At 36.6% G+C, this 21,566-nt stretch overlaps 1 protein-coding gene across 1 annotated transcript in view; it reads right to left on the reverse strand.

Annotated features, from left to right (window-relative positions):
- The window catches only part of VPS50 (VPS50, EARP/GARPII complex subunit), a 97,779-nt gene that overhangs the window by 25,453 nt on the left and 50,760 nt on the right, over positions 1-21,566 (reverse strand). The window contains exons 17-20 of the mRNA XM_026843225.1: positions 18,047-18,137; positions 16,254-16,430; positions 10,640-10,758; positions 9,053-9,159 (exon numbers count right to left, since the gene is read on the reverse strand). Coding sequence (XP_026699026.1) covers positions 9,053-9,159; positions 10,640-10,758; positions 16,254-16,430; positions 18,047-18,137 — 494 coding nt within the window. The remainder of the gene's footprint in view (positions 1-9,052; positions 9,160-10,639; positions 10,759-16,253; positions 16,431-18,046; positions 18,138-21,566) is intronic.

Raw genomic sequence — 21,566 nt, forward strand, 5'->3', positions numbered from 1 at the left:
CATATGGATGGATGTTTTTCAAGCAATAGAAAAACACAGTATAAAAATTATATGGCCAAGACTGGATTTCACCCAACAACTCCAGGAATAATGTGTTTCACATCAGTAACATAACATTTCCTGCTCTCCTTCCTTTTTATCCCGGGGTGAAAAACCCAAATAAGTTTAAGACTTATGTTTGAAATGTTTCTAGAGGGACAGATTGACAGGAGAGGAAGATGCTGCGATCCTGGCACACCTTGGGAGAAGAATAATTCCTTCTCTTCCTTCCTGTCCTCTGTTGTTGTGGTTTTGACTTAGGAAAATCAAAAAAATATAAAAAAAAACACCAAGCCTCAGGATCTTCTTCTATAGGTTAGCAGAGTCAAACTGATCACAGGATTTGGACTTGGAATGACATTTTTCCCTAAAGGTCTAGTTCACAGGGCCTATACTTTTTAGTGATTATGTTTTCCAGCATAGGGCATGGATCTTTGGACAGGGTCATACAAGAAGCATACTTAATGAACACCCTGATATTGCAGATTCCTGCTTTTCCTGCTGGCTAGCTCAAAAATGACATACTGCTTACCCTATTAACATCTTAAAAACATAAAGAATATATAATAAACTTTGGGTTATTATAATAACAGACAGCAATTTTAAAACAAAACATAAACGCAGTCTATCCTGCATGTAGGTTATAGCAGATTATTTAACAAACTGTCATATTCCAGACATGTTTTGATGTGACAGGTTAGGAAAAAATACATGAGGGTGCTAAATTCCTTTTTCCTGTAGTCAGTAACACTGTTTTTTTTAAGTTAATGCTGTGCTCAGCAAAGTAAATTACTAATCGATACAGAAATTGTTGTTTTAAGCAGAGAAACTAAGAAACTAGCTTTTAGTATCAGGGGGAGTTATTTTAACTTTTTTAAGCAATTACTTGTGTAGATCAGTAAAAATAATGTTAATTTGACAAGTACACAATACAGCTATACACCTGGTAAGATGATATAGCACTATGGTAAGAATCAAGCAATAACCTGACATTGCTACTTTCCAGATTTCTATCTACCTTAAACTCCCTGCTTGTACACTATGCATCTGTGCCCCACTTTGCTAATAGACACAAGCATGTATTTTGTTATTTTTGGAGATTTGACACCGGTTGTAACATTTAATATTTGGCAGTTTAGCCCAGTAATTCTATGCTTAATTATTAATGTTTTGACACACAGTATTATGAACAAACTGAAAAGCAGACTTTAAAAATTCTATTTGTCTTCCAAAAGGGAAAACCAAATGCAGCCAAACCCAGCACAGCCCAATGTGGAAATTTTCAGATGTTTGGGAGAGGATGGTACCCTAATCAAAGCATCTGTCACCTTCATACATGCCATCTGAATATTCTGTATTGCCACAGGCTAATTTTTCCCACTTACTCTGTGATAAACACATTTTTAAACTAGCCTGCAACCTATACACAATGTAAGGGTGATGTGTCACATTCTGGACAGTGAGATTGCCAAGTATCTGCGCAGCTGGGGTGCATATTCAAGGTAATCTCTCGGGCAGTATCTTATGTTTTTCCAAAGGGCTATATACTGCACACTGCCCAAATACTGTCCCCGTAAAAATCTTCTGATGCCAAGAACATTTCTCTATTACCACATCACTCAGCATCTTGACACAACAAATGTTCCAAGAACATTTCCTCCTAGTTGCTCTAAGAGGATGCCAACTTTTAACTTCTATATTGTCACCTAGTTTCACTAAAGGTCCTACACTGGGTGGAAAAGGGGTATATGAGAGCATTTCCAAACAATGCTTACAGCCCAAATCCACACTGTGCTAGAAACTTCCACAAATACTTGAAAATACCACTTAGATTTTCAGCAACTCGAAGTAGCTTGACTTTCTAGAGGCTCTCAGTTAATAGCTAAAACTGCTGAACATTTGCCAAGTTTCTTGTGAAGTATTATTTCCAGTGCTTCTTTTGTCCTTAAAGACAGTAAGTAGAGAGTACTCCCTATCAGACTAATCTGTATAACACTGATCACTAAAACCAAAAAGGTAAATAAATATACACCCTCCTGAATAATATGTATTTGAGTTTTAGCATATCTGTGGTCATTAGTAAAATAATATCCTAGGGCATCTCAGAATTCCAAATATACAGCTTCTTACAACATACTTTGCGAGCTAAAATGCCACTTTGACGGAAAAAGTGAAAACTTCATAGTAATTATATAATTTTGAAAGACTGTACAATCTAAGTTTAAGTTCCATGAGGTTCTATGCTATGTGACCAATCAGTTACTCTGTCATCACCATTATTTTCTTAAAAGTTAATGGGTTTTAAAGCAAACAAAATCTAAGGGTTTCTTCCCCAGAAACATTCACAACAAAAGCAAAAATGAGGCAAAAAAACCTCACATTAAAAACCTCAACCTAAGAAATATCCATTAAACCATTTCTTAAGTCAGAAAGATATTAATTAAGATAAGAAATCAATCAATATATACAATAGCACAGTCATTAATTATTCTTGTTGATGTATAGGACTTATGTCAAAATATTCCATATAAATTTAAATACAAGTTGATTCTTCCCTTACATTTCAAGTTAACACACAGTGGTTTGATAGGAAAAAATTAACCTTATAAATTAATCTAATGGTTACTTTATACCAGAGACAGACAAATAATTACTTGGTTTATTAACTTGAGGGAAAACCAGATAAATTTAACTGTTCACTTGAAATTTAAATTAAGTTATAGCAGCTCCCAAAAGTGCTAAGTTATTCATAGCAACTCATTTATGTGGCTTATAAATATTAAGCTACACTTTGTATTATTCATCTAGCCCCCAAACAAAACATACAGCACACAGAAATAGTTCAAAGTGGGTTATGAGCACTGTTATACTCATTCACTGAGCACTAGTACTCACATAACATTTCTAAAAACTGAGGCAACAATTTCTGTTACTTGATTAGGCAATTTAAAACTGCATCTTCACCTCACTCCAGACTTCCCTTTTTAAACCTAGTTTCCTTTATTATTTGTTTTTTAATTAAGATCAGGAAGCTGATCTAGATCTACCAAAAGTCATGCTGATGCAACATACAGGAGGCAGGAATGTCAGTGACAAAATGTAGCAGAGATTAAACCTGCTTTAGTACCCCCGTTACTGCCACAAAAACAAATGTCTCTTAAAATAGAGCCTTATTTTCAAGGAATAGAACTTAGGACAGATCTATAGTATTCTCCATACAACATTAGGCTCCTGCTTATTTTTTGAGGTGCCACACCACTGGTCTTGCATATGCAATTCACTCCGTCCAACTTTACTTGAAAACTAGACCCTGAGCCTACACTGGTTGCCTAGATCTCCTGTGCAGAGGGGCAAGCAGCTCCAGAAGACAAGTGCTAAGATATCTATACGATGACATGCAAGCAGAGACATCCAGGACAGACAACAAATTCTATTATCTTCTGAAGTTACCTACAGCTCCCTGTTGATAATGAAGGGATCCTAAACCACCATCTCAGTTTTACTGCTTGAAATTAGTGTTATGTAGTGTGGCATTTACCTAGTCAAAAATCTGAGACGGTGCGAGACAAACCGTAGCCTTCCAATAGCATCAGCAGAGACTGCTGTTAAAATACTGTGGGCACGCTCCACAGTATTCCTGTCTGCAGGGGAAAACCCAGTGGAGTGGATCATACCTGGATCTCCTACAACCTAGCATCACATCCAGCTAAATCTGCTAAGCAACAACTTGCTTATCTTCACATTTAGTAGGATGATTCAAGGGAAAAGGGGTGAAATAAGAAGGAAGAAAAAACTAAAAATCCAATAGTCTGGCTAAATAGTGGCATTTTATTTGTTTGTTGTTTCTGTACTCATTAACTATTAAAGAAATACATCTGATGCCCCTGAGGATGCTGCCTGGAAGAAGTGAATTAACTATGTGTATGCGAAGGCTAAAAGCCATGACAAAAGATGAAGGCATTTTCAACTTCTGTAGTAGAGGTGTAATATGCAGTTTATGTCTAACAGAAACACAGTGCAAAAAAACCCTGTTTCATGTATGATATCAAATGGTAGGTATTCCTCAAAAAAAAACCCACTATTAAGATAAAAGTGAAGTGGGGTCATTAAGTATTAGAAACATGAGAAATTGCAAACTAAAAGCAAAGAATGACTAGGACAAGGACAAAGAGGGAAAACAGACCTATTCACTCAGTAAGTTATTTTAAGAGCTAGAAGTACCAAAAGTCTTGCCAATACTAAATTTTCCAAAGATGGTAAAAATGAGGAGTTTCCCAATAGTCCCAAGACTAACAAAGGCAAACCAAACGAGAGGGACAGAAACTGTAGACAAACAAGACAGTCCAAAAGCAAGAATGAATATCTTGTCCTGGTTTTCACTAGGGACAATGATAATGACAGTGATGAAAGTGAGGGGAAGGGGAACAGAGTGACTAATAAAACTGAACTGGCCACTTTCAACCACACTGAGAATGAGCTGGAAAAGACCTTAAAACAGTCAAGCTACAGGAGCAATGTAAGCAGGATGTCATAAAAAATGGCCATGAAATCACCAGTCTGATAATCAGTGTAATAACCTGTGTGGGTTTACTGGGTCTGGCTGAGCCAGAATTGGTTTTCCCCTGTAGCAGCCCTCTCGGTGCTGTGTTTTATGCTGGGAGCTGGCAGGGTGTTGATAGCACCCTGGTGTTGTGGCTACTGCTGAGCAGTGCTTACACCAACACCAAGGCTCCTTCCAACATTTCCACCCCCCCAGTGGGACAGGGTGGGCAAGATCTTGGGAGGGGACAGAACCAGGACAGCTGACCTGAACTGACCAAAGGGATATTCCATACCATGTGACATCTGCTCAAGTATAAAGCTGGGAAAAAGGAGGAAGGGGGTGGGGGCACCCTCGGTCCTCTGAGGCAATCTCTACACATGTCGGAGCCCTGCTTCCTGAGAAGGGCCGACATCACCTCTTCAGGGGAAGTAGAGAATAAATCTGTTTTGCTTTTTGCTTCCCCACACAGACCTTTGCTTCACTTTGCTTATATTAAAACTGCTTTTGTTTTACCCACAAGGGTTGGGTTTTTTCCTATCTTATTTTCTTTCCCCTTTTTGCCCTGTTGAGAAAAAGCGAGGATGAGGGGGAAGCAATAGAGCAACTTGGTGGATACCCTGCATTTAGCCAAGGTCAAACCACCACAGTGGGCAATAAGCAGTACAGCTATGATCGAAAAACATCAAATAACAATATATTCAAGAAGAGGAAAATAGTCATCCAACCAACTATTGATCCACTGCTTTAATCTGTACGATGCAGAGCTTCAGATTAAGTTTTGAAGAAAGTATGGAAGTGACAGAAGCAGAAATACAAATGCAAAACTAAGGTTAAAAAAATCATGGATCCACCAGAAGTGAACTGTACCAGACTAAGATATATGCTCTTTTTAGGGAACCTACATCATTTTCCAGACAAAGGACACAGTACATTTCATCTATCTGGGATTTAGTGAAAGTATTAACTTAAAAATACTGCACAGTAAGAAAGTGAACCTAGAGTTTTTTAAATGAGTAAGGGTTTAATAAAAGAGAAGACAGAATGGAGTGTGTTGAAAAAGGAGGTATCTGGAAAAGCTACTAGTGGAGTTCCCAGCAACTGGTCTCTTCGTTAGTATTTTCATGAATGACTCTGGCATAACAATAAGAGTGTGATAATGGAAAAAACTAAGGAGGCACCATCAAAACAGAAAAAGACTGACATAACATACAGGAGGAACTGGAGGACCTGATGACTGCTGTAATAAAAAGTGGATGAAATTCAGTAGTACAAAATGTAAAGTCATGCATTTGGGGACCAAGTAAATAAAAACATTCATCTTTCTACTATGAACTAGTAGCTCATCCCTTGGAAAAAACTCAGAAAGTGAACGATATGATGGCTGTACAAGCTCATTACAGAGAAACTGAACTGCCAGTACAAGGAAGCTATAAGAAATCCAAAGAGGTGCAAAAGAGGGGCAAACTTGTGACCAGGATGCTGTGATACAACAGTGACGCAATGCAGTGAGATCTCATCCAGAGTATTACACATGATATTGACAAGTGTATAACAAGAGGAGAAAACAAGCTTGTAAGAAAGTAGGGAACTTGAGCTTCTGGCAGATAAGTACAGAGGATATGAAGAAGCTTGGCACATTTAGTTTAGCAAATCAAAGACTGGAAGAAATAGGATTACTTTCTGTAAAAGCAGCAGGGCAGTATGCATCAATGAACAAGATGATCTGCTAAACCTCAAGTTTTATTTTGGCATAAGATCGAGCAGGCAGAAAACTGGTGGATAATATTTTTTTTTTTTTTTTTAACCATTAGGTTGATGAGGCTTCTGGAATAGAATTCCTATTAGAATAGTGTGAACAAAACAAGTATTTTTAAGCTGGAGCTCAAATCCAAGCATATTTACAGGCAGTACTAAATGATGTCTTCCTGTAACAGGGGCTGAAGGACGTTCCTTTCCAATTCTATGTTCCAAGTACCACTATATCAGTCATTACAGAAACAATAGAAAACATCCCCAATAGCACAAAAATTGGAAATTAAATGTTATTTCCAGAAGGGGAAGAAAGCATATATATGAGCTTTGAAAGTAATGTTTATGTCTGGAGTTACATCTATAATCCACAAATATAAAGATTACTTATGTAAAACTGGAAAACTAGAACTGCAGTTCCACCTACTTGCACATAGAGTTAGGGAATGGGGAGCAGGGGCTGAGAATGGAAGAAGACCAAGTGGTTTGCACGAATGTGCCATGTGTGATTTCTAGATTCAATCCTAAATTTTTTTAAGAGGAAAACCTTATACTAGAAGGTAGCAAACAAATCTCTCCAGCCTATCTCACAGATCAGTACTAGAAAAGTTATGACATAATGTGCTGGGTTTGTGTGGCAGGGTTTCTGGTAGCTTCTCAAAAGCTCCCCCAGCTCCAAGTCAGACCTGCCACTGACCAAGGCCAAGCCAGTTAGTGATGGTGGCTGTGTCTCTGTGATAACTATTTAAGAAGGGGAACCTAAAAGGGGGTGGGGATTTGTGAGAAGGTGTTACAAGAAGGACACCTGTGTGAACATCAAGGTCAGCGGAAGGAAGGAGGATAAAGGCAGGGAGGTACGCCAGAGCAGAGAGTCCTCTGTATCCCATGGTGAGACGGCAGGGCCATCCCCTTGCCATCCACAGAGGTCATCAGAGGAACAGAGTCTGACCTGCGGCCTGTGAGGGACCCCATGCCAGAGCAGGCAGCTATGGCTGAAGAAGGCCAGGACTCTGAGGGAAAAGACAGCCCTCACTGCTGTGGTTTGGCACTGGAAGGACTACAACATGCAGGGGTGACTTACACCAGAGCAGCCCAGGAATAACTGCAGCCCATGGGAAGAACTCATGCCAGATACAAAGTTTGTGGAGGACTATCTCCTGTGAGAGGGGAGCTACGTGGAGAAGGGGAAGAATGCAGAGGAGTGCTCCCCAATCCTGAAGAGGAAGTGGTGGACTGACCATAAACCCCATCCCTTGCCCCCCTGCACTGCTCTGGGGAAGGAGGTAGAGAAATCGTGAGCAAAGCAGACCCTGGGAAGAAGGCAGGGAATGGGGAGAGGTGTTTTGGGGATGTGGTGGCGCTTCTCATTGTCCCACTCTGTTTTGTTAGCATTTGAATTAGTGATGTTCTTTTTTCTCTTCCTCTAATGAATCTGTCTGTTGCCTGGAACCATAATGGGTGACCCAACCCTCTCTGTCCTTATCTCCATTCCTGTGCCTTTTGCTTCATTTTGTCCTTCCCAGCGCTGGAGGGGAAGGAGTGAGTGAAAGACTGCTTGGTGCTCAGATGCCCTCCGGGCTCAAACAGAATAATCTTAATTCTTATTTCAGGTCTATATTTTAGATGGAATGTTCCAAGAGGCAAAAAAATGTAAAAAAGTTGTAGAAAATTAATTTCTGATTTACATGCTGCCCTCTATGACAACAAAAGGTACTAACCAGGTGCCAGAGTAGTGTTTTTTAAGAACAGCTTACTCTGAAGTTCCACAGTCATTTCCAAGCATATAAACATTGAAGACAAACCTCATTAATATAACATGTAACAATTCCTCTCTTCTGCCTAACCTGATGAATTTAGGTAGTTACTTCCCCATCTCTAAAAATAAAATGAAAACAGTAGCAGGAAATTGCTATCATACAATTATCTAGATAATCAAATAGAAGTGATGATCACATACACACACACCAAAAAAAAAAAAAAAATTCAATCTCATTGCACTTAGTATTGGAGGAGAGCATTTCCATAGAAAACTTGGGGCTAGAAAGGACCTTCAGAGGTCATATACTGCAACCTTCTGTTCAGAGCAGGTCTAAGGAGGTGAGGTTGCACAGGGGCTTGTGCAGCCACATCCCGATTACCTCCAAGGATAGAGACTCCCTAAACTCCCCAGGGATTACTATGATGCATTCCAATTACTAAAATTACCAGTATGGAAGGGCACTTTTCTTCTAGTTGTCTACCATGTAGAAAAAAAATAGTTATTGTGCGTGTGAGAATTTGAGCAATGAAAGGGCAAAAAACACCCCAATCTTTAAGTTCTTACTTTTGAACTATACTACTTTAAAATTAAGCATTTAACCCACCAAGACACATCAGCAAGACAAAACAATAATCTGTTCCCTTTCTATCTCCACTGGTTTTCTATATTCAATATTGTAAACAAATATTCCACCATTAATGGTTAAAATCTATATATGCATGTAGATTAATTTTCAAAGTAAAAATAACTCACAAGGTATAATCAAATTTGTCTATTTAATTAAAAAATATTTTGGTTTGGTGTTTTATTTCTATTTTATTCACATTTTCAAAGAGCGGAAATAGACCCCAACTAGGTGTATTTTTAAAAGCCTTAAAATTGACTTAAACAATTTGCTCTAAACCATAGGTTTACATTAAAATAAGAAATATACATAAAAAACCTACAATTGTTCTACTCACCAACAAGCCTTATTACATTCAGTGTCGTGTTTGTTAGGATAGGTGCATTCACTTTATTGAGGTTATAATCTGATCTCTTTCTGCTCCTCAGAGTTTCTCGAGAAATGCTAAAGCAAAACAAAATACACCAAATGAGACTGCCTATTATATTCAAGGACATACAAATAATATTAGTAGAAAAGAAATCCTTCCTTCCTCTTTCTACTAATGTGACAGGATCTCCTACAGTGCAATATTTTATTTATGCCAAAGCATAACTGGGTTAGGATGCTAACATTCAAAGAAAGAAGCCTGGCCTAATATTTATAAAATTGTGCTAGAGCAGGGAGTTTCTGAGTTGTAGTCCAAGGCTTGAGTTCTGCAAGCCTCTGTCTGGCCTCAGCAATCATTTTATCCACTCTGACTCAAGCTCATAGTTTATGAAGTAAAGAAAATGAAAATAATGCAAGTCACAACAGAACAGGGGCAGACTAGTAAACTACAGCTGAAAATGACTATCTGGAAAAGAAACAAATTTGAGGGAGATGAAGCTAAAAAGAATATTAGATTTTTCATAAATTGTAGTCCTGCAAGAAGCAGGGAATTAGACTCAGTGATCCTTATGAATTCCTTCCTACTCGAGATGTTCTATGATTCTGTAAGGGAAACCTTCAGCCAGCTGCCATACCTCAAAATGACATTCTTAGAAAAGTTCAGAATGCTTCAACTTAACAGCACAAAGCTATGGACAGTGACTGTGGTTTGTTCCAATTAAGTAATTTTTATCAATATCTCCATCAGATCTTTGAAATGAAGTAGTTTATGTGATGTACCTTATGAAATCATGCTAACAATATTTTATCCTTAAGAGTTATTCTGTAAAAAAAATAGTCCTCTGCATTGAACCAAGTGATGGCTTTCTAGTTCCCCTGCAATCTTCTACATACAAATAATGTTAGTTTGCTTCATGAAGTCTGAATGGACATTTAAGTAGTACAGGGTACTAAACAGAAATTTATATTTCAGATCCTTTTAAAGGCTACAGAGTTGCCTTCTCTGTATATGTATATAAATAAAATATTTTGAATATATATTCATCAAAATAGAGTATGTATATTCATATATATATATATATATACACACATATGTGTGTGTGTGTTTGTGTCTCTCTTTTTCTTACAGAGAATTTAAAATTCCGAATTACTGCCTTCAAGCCACGGAAGAATTTAATTTTTCTTTAATCTGTAAAAGTTTACTGTTGTTCTTCAAAAGCAGAAGCTCAAGTCTCAAGCCATTTGTCTGTAAACAATTGCTTTTGACACAACAGAAATCATACATAGGCACAACAGCAGTTGTAGAAAAACCTTCATTTAACATCTAATGCTTGCTAATCGGTTTTCCACTAAGTTTCTTTCTGCAGTAATGATGAGCAGTATCCCCATTCCAGACATCTAAATGTTAGGCCTTTCTAGCTGTGCAGGTAGCATAAAGATTATTTTATTACTATCCCATTGTTGTAGAGTATAGATTAAACAGAAAAGGAACTAATCAGAGTACCGAGATGAAAAGCATGTAAATGACAACCAAGGACTCACAGAGTCTACTTACCTTTTTACAGGGGCGTCTCCTGTCTGCTCATCCACATAATCTCTTTTCAACTCTTCCGGAACATCACTGTCACTATCATACTCTTGATATGCACTTTTTTCTTGTTCATCTGATTCATACTATTGAAAAAAAAAATTAAATGATTCCCATTATTTTCCTTATAATATTGTCATGTAATATTTTGGTCACTTCTTGGCTTTTACCTTGATCAGGATACGAATAGCTTTGCTGGTTGAAAGTCTGCTGACAACGTTTATTAAAAATGCAGCAGACAAATGATACAAAGCCATTTGTAAGTGCATTTCTAAACAAACGTCTATTTTCAGATGGTGATTAAGAGTAAATGCTTGTATCATCCTATTTTTTGCAGCTACTTGTTCCTGTATCAAGTACCTACTTATCTGAGATTTTTTTATCTACTTTACAGTCTGAAAAAAAAAAGTAATAAAACCTCAAAATGTATCCATGTGGTAGCAACAAACTAAAAAAACCTGGCACCACACAATCCTTAATTATTAATGCAAAAAGGCCTAAACTATTGCTTCACAAAAATACTTATATTGTATACATTTAAAAATCACCACCAAAAAAAATCAACTTGAAGTTGTTTGTAAAATCGATTTTAGTACACTCCAAAAAAAATTTCTACTAGAAAGTCTTTCAGCCACATAACCTGTCAGAGACCAATGCAATTTTGACTAAGCAAAAACACTTCAAAAAAGCCTATAATCAGTCAAATGCTACTACAAAAATGTAAGTATTTCTCATGGCTACTATTACCATGTAATTTGCTTCTCACTAATTTTTCTACACTTATTTTCTTCAACTGCATGCTGTTCTATCTACATCAACATCAAGAAGAGTATGTATATATGTATTGTATGTATCCGTATGTTCTATACATATAAACCTTGCACTGTACATGGAACAAAGAAAAACTGCAGAGCAAGCAAGAAACAGGATTCTGCAAGCCAAATTGATATACCTTTCCTCCTAGAGGAAAATAAAAACTACAACCAGACCCCAAAACACAGCCCACTTTTATTCTAAGAAACACTTTAATAATATAACTCAACTCTATCAGCGGAATAAATCAGTGGGGTCTAGACTAAAAGTATTTTCCTTTTTCCCTTTACTTTCTCAGAAACTTGATTAGGTATTTGGGACATGCTTGTATTTATTTGTGTGTACTGGTTCTTGGTTTTCTTTTGAAACATAAACCACCCTTCATCTACTTAAATGCTCAGGATCCTGATATTTGAACTATTTATCTAATTATCAGTGAAAGAATTCTTATCTGATGGAAAGAAGCCTCATGCATCATACTGCTTCATTTGTCACAAATGCCACAAATTATTCTAGAACAACCCTATGAAAATGTGAACGTGTAAAGAAATTAACCACGTATACCTGCCTTGAGACATGCCTTCTTACGCTGAGGAACATTCGATCTTAATTGCATCTTTTGAAAAATAAGAAGCTTAAGTAGTTACAGACAACTACTGCCTCCAAACACTCAGCTGCATTTTTAATTTTTTGAAACTGTTTCACTCTGTCCAATTGTTGAATTGCATTTCAAAGATTGCAAAAAAAATTGTTTTCAATTCAAGGATGGAAGGTTTGAGCCTAACAAGTGACATCTGGGGAAAAAAATGAGCAACACAGCCTACTGCACATATAATACAATATAGGATTTCCATGGTAGACATGTATTATTACTGCTACTGAATTATGTGGATAAATAATATTCAAAAATAAAGATAATAAATGCTTTTTATAATTATGAAGCCACACATACATGTTAAAAGTGTACAGTTGGGATTTTTTTAATACACCTGAAATTTGCAATCTTTTTTCAATCCAATTAAAAGCAATATTTAATGTCAATCCCTTTTTCAAGTGTTGTAGGTGCTATGTAGTATAGGTGCTTTAGACACTTTATAAATAATTAAATAATTGTTTTTCACAAAGTTAATTTCTTAACCCAGAAAAGATTAAAGGGCAACAAATGCTCTGTCATATAACCCTTTTTCCTGAACACCTACACAGCTAGCACAACATTAAACATATCCATCAGACTCCAGAATGCACTTGGACTTGAAGAGAGACCTTTTAACTTTTAACTTTTCCTTAATATGTACACTGTTCTGAAGCTGTTTTATCCAAGGAGTCAATAATGACACATATGACAAAGACAGTCTGGTTCCAGGATCCTTAGGAAATGGCAGGGTTTTAAAGCATACGACCGCTCTCCAGAGGAGAAAACCCAGTCTCTCAATCATCCAAAATACATTGGGAAATATATTTTTTTCAGTCATACACGGCAATTCCTGGCCCCAGCCCTATGCTATGGAGGCTTTTAAAGCCTAGCATTATGAAAGCACTATATTATAGAAGTGTGAAACCCACAGTATAAACAAATTCAAAGCAAAACCAGCTCAGATGGAAAAAAGAATGTGATATGAGACACAGACTAAAAATAAAATGTTCTTATACTTAGTACTCACAGGCAAAATTTCTGCCTCATGAACATTTCAGACAAAGGAAAGCTATAATGAAAGCTCAGTTTATTTCAAAATGAGCTGATTTTAGGCTTGATTAATGACAGAGAGTCATAGTTTAAATAACTTGGCATGGAGAATTACCATTACTTATTACACATTAATGTATAATAAATAACATGCCAATTCAATTAAAATCCTGTGATAGTAAAATGATAAACTGACTACAAATTATTAACTACAATTCATATTGATATATGAATGTGACAGTTGACATACATAGTGTCTTAACATGATAGATTAAGTAAATTTTGAGAAATTTTTTTACATGGAAAAATACTTTAATTAAGTCTCCTCAACCTAATGCTATTAATGAGCTGGAAAAGTTATTTAATGAGATAAAAATATCTGAATTTTAAAGTATGCAGTAAGTAACTCACAACTATTAAATAGTGACCTCAACTTGAATAGATCATATAAATCCATTTTGAATATGCACAGTTTGCAGTAAAATTCTAAAGTGCTAAAAGGAATTCAGATATCTTGTAGCTGAATAATCAGCTGACAAGTGTTTAGGCAATCGGCCCAAACAAAGCCATAGGACAGTGGTAAGGTTCATCACAGCTGAAGAGTGTTACAAAACTGTAAGTTAACTGTATTGCAGGAAAGGTATTTTAGTGAGCTACAGAAAAGAGACATAAAGCACCTCAAGATACAGAGCTGAGGTTGCTGGATCCAGAGGCCCATTTTCAGTTATCCAGAATTACAACAACTAAGCAGGTAAAAAGACTTTAAAATTCTCAGAAGAAATCCTGACCGTTCTTACCATCCTACAGATCATTCGACAAGTAAATCAATTGTTTATGTCCTTGTCATGCCATTCCTCGAAATATCTGGAAATATGTCTGCGTTCTCTGGAAAGAAAATTTTGCAACCTCACCCTGAAATAATTTCAATTTTAAGTGCTAAAACATGCCTTGACTTGTCCTTAAATGGTCAGTCAAGAAACTGAAACATAAAACCTTTGTAGAAATATTATCCCACATTACCTAACCAAGTTATTTCTGTTTCCACGTAAAGGATAACCAAATAGGTGTAATTTTTTTAAATTTTTTTTTTTTTTTAAATAAGAGTTCTTTCTATGTGTCAGCACTTTGGAACAGCCAGTAATGGAGAGAGATGTGAAAAGGAAAGGTAGGATGGTCACCTGTAGAGTATACTCACTTGGGACACAAGAAACCTTGGTTCTAATACCAGCCAAGTTAGATGTCCTGTACAACTACTGCAAATTAATTAACCTATTCTGTGCCTCAATTCTTTATGTAGATGTGCATAATACTTCCCTGCCTCACAAAGATTTTGAAAAGGATTTTATCCTTCCAGTGACTGAGTTAACAGCCAAAAACCCTGGTGAAAACCAGCTAAGTTTTCTTAGCATCACTGAACACCCTCATCCACACTCAGTACGATTCTTCAGATTTACATAACATCTTTCAACCTTAAAAGCTGTTAGTTCCTATTTTCCAATGCATTAAACTCAAGTTATCATATGGAATAAATTTGTTTATATATAGCAAAGCTAGAAACATGACAAACAGGAAATACTCATCACAGCTGATTTCCACAAGGGGGAAAGAAAAGTCAAAAGCATCATCCTCCATAATCAATTTTAAATTACATTGAACAAACCTAACTTTAAATTTTAGATTAAAAAAAGTTACCTCTATATGCTGTTTCTAAGTTCTAGCACTATATTTAAGGTTTAAAAAAACTACTTGATAATATGAATGACTGGAAATCTAACCTGTATTTCACAAGAGAAATGCATAATAAATTGTATCACTGGTATTTCACTTTTTCCACACAGAACATTCTGTCCCTCTGGTGTCAAAGAAAAGCCAAAATTCATTATAGTTCTTCACCAGGCACAAAATCAGATTTTATCAATGTAAAATATATTAAGGTTTCACTAATAAAGAACACTAAATTGGCACACAACTTTGAAAAAGAGGACAGAGCAGCCAGCCTTGAAAGTCTCTGATGATGTGCAAGCCTCCCAAATGGGACACTGTTTAAAATTAAAAACAGGGAAATTACAACATGGACTTTGCTACACGTGTGACACATCAGCCAACTGCTAATTCATGGGATCACAACTCCCTCTAGCCTGTTTCACCAAAACCGCAGCCTGGAAAAAAACACTGCTGAACTGCTGAGACAGCTGCTTGAGAAAGGGACTGCAGCATCACCCACAGAAGGAAAGACACAGCAGCATCACACTCAGGTGTGTGAGATACCCATCATGCTGCTTTGCAACTGAAGTTTCACAAGGAAAGCAAGAAATATGAAACTGAAAATCAGACAGCATTAGAGTGACAAGCTGGATTAACTAACCTTAAACAAAAAAACCTAAATCTGAACTTATAAAAAAAAAAGCCAAAGAAAACTTTATTTGAAGGGATAAACAAGAGCAAAAGCTTTAACAAAAAAATATGTTAATACAGCATTTAAGAGAATGGTACAAAGTTCTAAAGTAAAACACAATTGACCACTGCTAGATTTGGGCAGAATTCTGAAAAAAATACACAAAGTTATTGTTCAGCTTTATAGTAGATCCTGCCATGAAATAAGTGTCCTGACCATTTAAATTACAAACTGCCTAACAAACAGCAGATAATCTCTGGCAAATCACTTAAGTGTGAACAAATACAACAGAAGGAGCAACCCACACTGATTCTTTCCTAAGAAGTCAGAAAGCTAGTCCTAAAAATGACAAAATTACTTCCAAAAAGAAAGCTAACAAACCCCTGGAAAAATACTAATTTAAGTGGATCATGTCTTGCTAGCCTTCAGGAACACTTGACTTCAGTGGAAAAAAATATTGATCTACTTCAAAACAAACTGAACTTTAACAGGATACCTGGATTTCTGGCACTGTTAAAAGCAAAGCAACCTACCTAATTAAAGGAGTAAGGTGGCTTGAGACTTTACACAGTACTGCAGTTAACTGATAAAAAAAAAAAAAAAAAAAAAAAAAAAAAATCTGTGAGCAAGATTTTTTTTTTTTTTCCTTTCTTTCTTTCTTTCTTTCTTTCTCCTGAAACAGTCCATACCCCATTGGAAGCTAACACATCTTCCGTCTCATCATCTTTGCTGTCGGCCTGAATTTCAAATGGGTTTCCTCCATTACAGTACTGCTCAAATAATGTTACTGTTGTTGAAATTGCTGAAGCCGGCTGCTTACTAGGTGACACAGATGGGGAACGTGACTGCTCCATGAACTTAAATTCCTATTAATAGAAATAAAGCACAATTTTAAACACCAACAAGACAGTTTCAGTATTGACTCCAGATCTGTAAAACCATAGTGGTAACAACAAACTTGTGGACAATTAACCAGATATGAAAACTTTTAGTCAAAGCTTCCTGGTTATTTAAACATCTTTTTCATGCTGGCTCAAGTTAACCTTGAAATTGGTAATCTTATACTGCTCATCTTTCTAATTTTAGCAGATATTTGAAATGATTTAGTTCATTTAGCTATGACACACAACACAACTCCTGAATTCTGAAAGAATTCATTGTATAAAACTAGGCAAAAACTATGTGGGCTTTTTATTTCATAGAAATTAGGAGGTAAAACAAGACCTAAATTCTATCAAAAAAAAATGTAGTTTTCTTCAACCAAGTTACCTAGTAATTTACTAAAACTGACAGGGTATTTTTAGCATTTTATTTTTAAAGAGTTATTTTCAAAATTTATTATTTTTAAAACCCACTGCACACGAAGTTTCTGATGACTAAAATGAGTACAGAGACTTTTGCAAAAACATGGACTGGGTAAGGCACATAAGGTATGATTTTAGACTTTTTTCTAAAAACCTTGACTTATCTCAGTTGACATGACATACCATTTTTATCTATTAAACTCTAGCTATTGATCTTTATAAGTGACAAAATGTACATTATCATTTATCTAAAGGTTTAAAAATCCAAATGTATGGCAGCTAAAAGGACTGCAACGTTAGATTTCTGTTCAAATGAATCAGTGACTTTGTGCCATTTTCTGCTGCTCCAGTCCCTTGAGCAGTATGTATGGATTTACAATCCCATTCTCTACTAAAAATATTATTTCTTTTGCTACTGGATGCTACTGAGGGTCCTCTTTCCTTTTACCTCCATCCTGTCACTGCCCCAGTAACCTCTTGCTTATTTTTACGGTTAACTCTGCAAAAGCCACAAAATTATATTTGGCTTGAGACTGATCAACCGTATTTATTTTTGCACTCTAGTGATAGCTTTAATCATAGGCACCCACATTTCATTTGGCAATGAAATTCACCTACCACATGCTAAACTTCACAAAAATCACTATAGGACAGCAGGTGAGCACACCAATTACTTGCAATTACTTGCTTTCAGTTGGACTTCACCACAGAAGAATTAACTTTTTTTCCTTTCCAAATGAGCCAGTATGACCTATGTGTCCAGAAACATACACCAAAACATACACAAAACCAACATATACCAAACTTGGTACAAGCTAGTGAGCGCTCATGTCACTATCTTTAGGCACTCATATTTTAGCATCTTACTATCAGATAAATAATTTAGAAATGGAAAACTGACATATTAACAGCACATTAAACCATGAAAAATAAAGGCTAACATTATGCTTATAACTCTAGCATCTTCTGTAAACCTCTACCTGCCTGAAACAGGAACACTACTGTTTTAAAACATTTGATTCTTAAGTTTCCAATATCATGAAGTGAAGTTTTGGGGTTTTTAGCAGCCAGTGAAAACATTTGCGCAGTACTTCATGGATCTTACTACTACTCAGAACACCTGGACTCTTAGCTATTAAAATATTAATACATTTGTATGTGTTATTCATAGAACGTACATGAAGTTGCAGAATACTAAAACTTGATTTAACAGGACAAAGTTCCCAGGTCTCATTCTCCAAAAACATTCTTAGTTCTTCAAGACGGGTTCTGAAATACAACAAATGAATACTCTTAATTAGCAGCAAGAGTAAATCAGAAAGTACATAATTATTTAAGTTATGCAGTGAAAAACACCTTCAAACACTGTATAAAAACCCCACACTTAAAAACACCTTTTCGACTGACAGACCACCTAAAAGATGTGGTTATTAACACAGTGTATGTTTTATGACACATCTGGAAACACTCTCAAAGAATGTCAATCTCCAAAATTTGGAAACAAATTTTTTGTCAAAACCTTTAGACAATATAAAGGAACATCTATGATTATGGAGTAATACTGGATTTTTTTTTTCCTCTACATAAACTGTAGAAAGCAATATAATATATACACTCTACAACTGTACAACAGCTTCTGTGAGCCCACACAAGATAGATGCTTCTTCCAAGTACACAAAAGCCAAGAGGCAGCAAAAGGAAGTGGGAAGAACTATGTTCTACAGACATCTTAACTTTTCATAGAAGAAAGTGAAATGGCCATGAATCTCCTAAACTCTTTTTCATAGCTTATCTTTACCTTGGTACTAATATAGAAAACATATTAAGGAAACATAATCATCTCTGCATTGTTTCTGTCATGTTTTTAATCATTAGAAAAGCCGCCATTCAGCCAGAATCAGAAATACTATTAATAAAGAAAATCTTTTTGCCACATAAACAGGAACTCATATAGGAAGAGACAGCAATGAGTGCTTATTGAGGTTGCATTGCTGAATCTTTTCTTCTTGGTATATTGTTTTTCTTAACAAGTAGCAGCTGTCAAATTAAGCACTGGGTTTCAAATTAGGCAGTAAAATATTCTAGAAATACCACTATTTCAATAATAAACTATAATTACCGCTACAATTTTTCTTGCCTCAACGAGATGACCAATGTGTGAAATTATGACTACAGTTTGCTCTATTTTAATTCACCAGTTAAATGTGAATAGATTTCAAGTGCTATTTTTGAGGCACTGAGTACCTGTAGCTTGCAGATCTTCACAGTAAAGCTGACAGAAAAAATAGATAAGAGATGCTGTGAAAACGAGCATTACAGATTAAAATTCTTTGAGAGAAAGACTAAGGAGAAAGAGTGATAAAAACCCAAACACTTAAAAGCCACACACAATCAGTTTTTGTATCCTTTCAAAGTTGAAATCAAGGCACTGAAAGTACTTGAACAAATGCTCTTCATTTTTACCAGCATACAAGTCTAGAAAGAGGCACATATGGAAGGTCTGATGTGTTTATTCTCTGACAAGCATTGGTGATCAGACACACCTTTTCACAAATGTATCAGAACAAAAAGTAAAGCTCATTCCAAAAATTGCCTTACTGATGTTCTTTGCCAAAAGCGGACTCTAATTTTTCAAAATAATCAACTTTTACCCAAAAAGGGCTTCATGTATATTCTAATATTACATTGCTTTTCTATGCTTTTTGAGTGACAACAACCAGCTCCTTTGAATGCTTTCTCTATGTTGGCAGTTCTCTAAAACACCAAACAACAAAATGATTATTACTATATGTATTCCATCAATGTTCCTTAACCTTTATTTTAGTCAAAGGTAATTCAGAAAATCTGTGTCTTATTCCCTAAGCTGTTAAATAGGTCCTTTAAACATAAGCAAAACCATAATGGTGAAAATTATATTTACTTAATCAAGTAAGGTATTATGTGGTAAGTCAGTGTAGTAAAAGACAGTTAGGTAGATGAAAACAGCTCTTCTGAGCTTGCAGCTCTACGTTCAATTTCCAAATCAGTTCATGAAATTCATTTCAGGGTTCAGAAACGCTTTCAGGAAATAGAGATAGGTGGCATGGCATCTTAATCAACTCACCTCCTGACAAACATAATGTGCATCTGATTAAGGCTCAAGCTCCTCAGACAACCGGAACTGAGGTCTTCATCAAATGTCCAGAAAGAAATCCTAGATATACACTACCAAAGCTGGAAGAAATTCCAAGCCACGATCTCAGCTTCTGAGTTTAGACACCATCTCATGTTCTCCTGTCATAATTTTCACACTTTATGGATTTTAGGCAGAAAGTCTCAGAGCAAATGTGTTTGGACGTACAAGTTGTATAACAGCTCCCATACAACAGAGGACAACAGATTAAGACTGGGAAAGTAACAGTTTCTTAGAGTAGGGAACTGTAGGTCTTCTCATACCTTCCTATCTATTTACACATAGAAAGAAGATAAATGCTAGATGCTAGGATGAAAGAGTTGTCAATCATCAAAACCAAAACATTTGACAAATCAAGACAATTAAAACAGACAAGTCTGGAAGCTGTTACAGCCTTACATCCTATCTAAAAGACTGCCTGCACATGACAGCACATATGACTGGCCTCGGATATGATAACAGAATTCACTGAAACTTAATTGGATACTGCTAAGAAAAAAAAAACAAACTACGAAAACATAACTCAAAGGGATGGACTCAGTCCTAAACATCTCATTTCATATAAAACAAAATTGCATATTGAAATAACTTCTCATAGACATGCATGATGACCAAGTTACCCAGGATATGGAGAAGGCTGAGGTACTCAATGACTTTTTTGCCTCAGTCTTCACCAGCAAGTGCTCCAGCCACACCACCCAAGTCGCAGAAGGCAAAGGCAGTGACTGAGAGAATGAAGAACTGCCCACCATAGGAGAGTATCAGGTCTGCAACCATCGAAGAAATCTGAAGCGGCACAAGTCCATGGGACCTGATGAGATGCATCTGCAAGTCCTGAGGGAACTGGCAGAAGTAGTGGCTAAGCCACTATCCACCATATCTGAAGTTCCCCCTGACTGGAAAATAGGAAACATAACCCCCATTTTTAAAAAGGGAAAAAAGACGACCAGGGGAACTACAGGCCACTTAGTCTCACCTCTGCCCAGCAAGATCATGGAGCAGATCCTCATGGAAATCACTATAGGGCACATGGAAAATAAGGAGGTGATTGGTGACAACCAACATGGCTTCACTAAGGGTAAAATCATGCCTGACAAATTTGGTGGCCTTCTACAGTGGAGTTGTAGCATTCGTGGATAAGGGAAGAGCAACTCACATCATCTACCTGGACTTGTGCAAAGCATTTGACATTGTCCTACACAACATCCTTGTCCCTAAACTGGAGAGACATGGATTTGACAGATGGACCACTCAGTGCATAAGGAATTGGATGGATGATCGCACTTGTCAAGCTGCAGTTAACAACTCGATGTCCAGTTGGAGAGCAGTGACAGGTCACGTTCCTCAAGGGCTGCTGTTGGGACCAGCACTGTTTAGCATCTTGGCAACATGGACAGTGAGATCGAGTGCACTCTCAGCAAGTTTGCCAAGGACACCAAGCTGTCATTGTGCAGTTGACCTGCTGGAGGGAAGGGATGTGCCATCCAGAGAGACTTGGACAGGCTGGAGAGGTGGGCTCGTGTGAA

This window comes from Athene cunicularia (genome assembly GCF_003259725.1).
Source record: "Athene cunicularia isolate RWA chromosome 2 unlocalized genomic scaffold, athCun1 chr2_part1, whole genome shotgun sequence".
Taxonomy (NCBI): domain Eukaryota; kingdom Metazoa; phylum Chordata; class Aves; order Strigiformes; family Strigidae; genus Athene; species Athene cunicularia.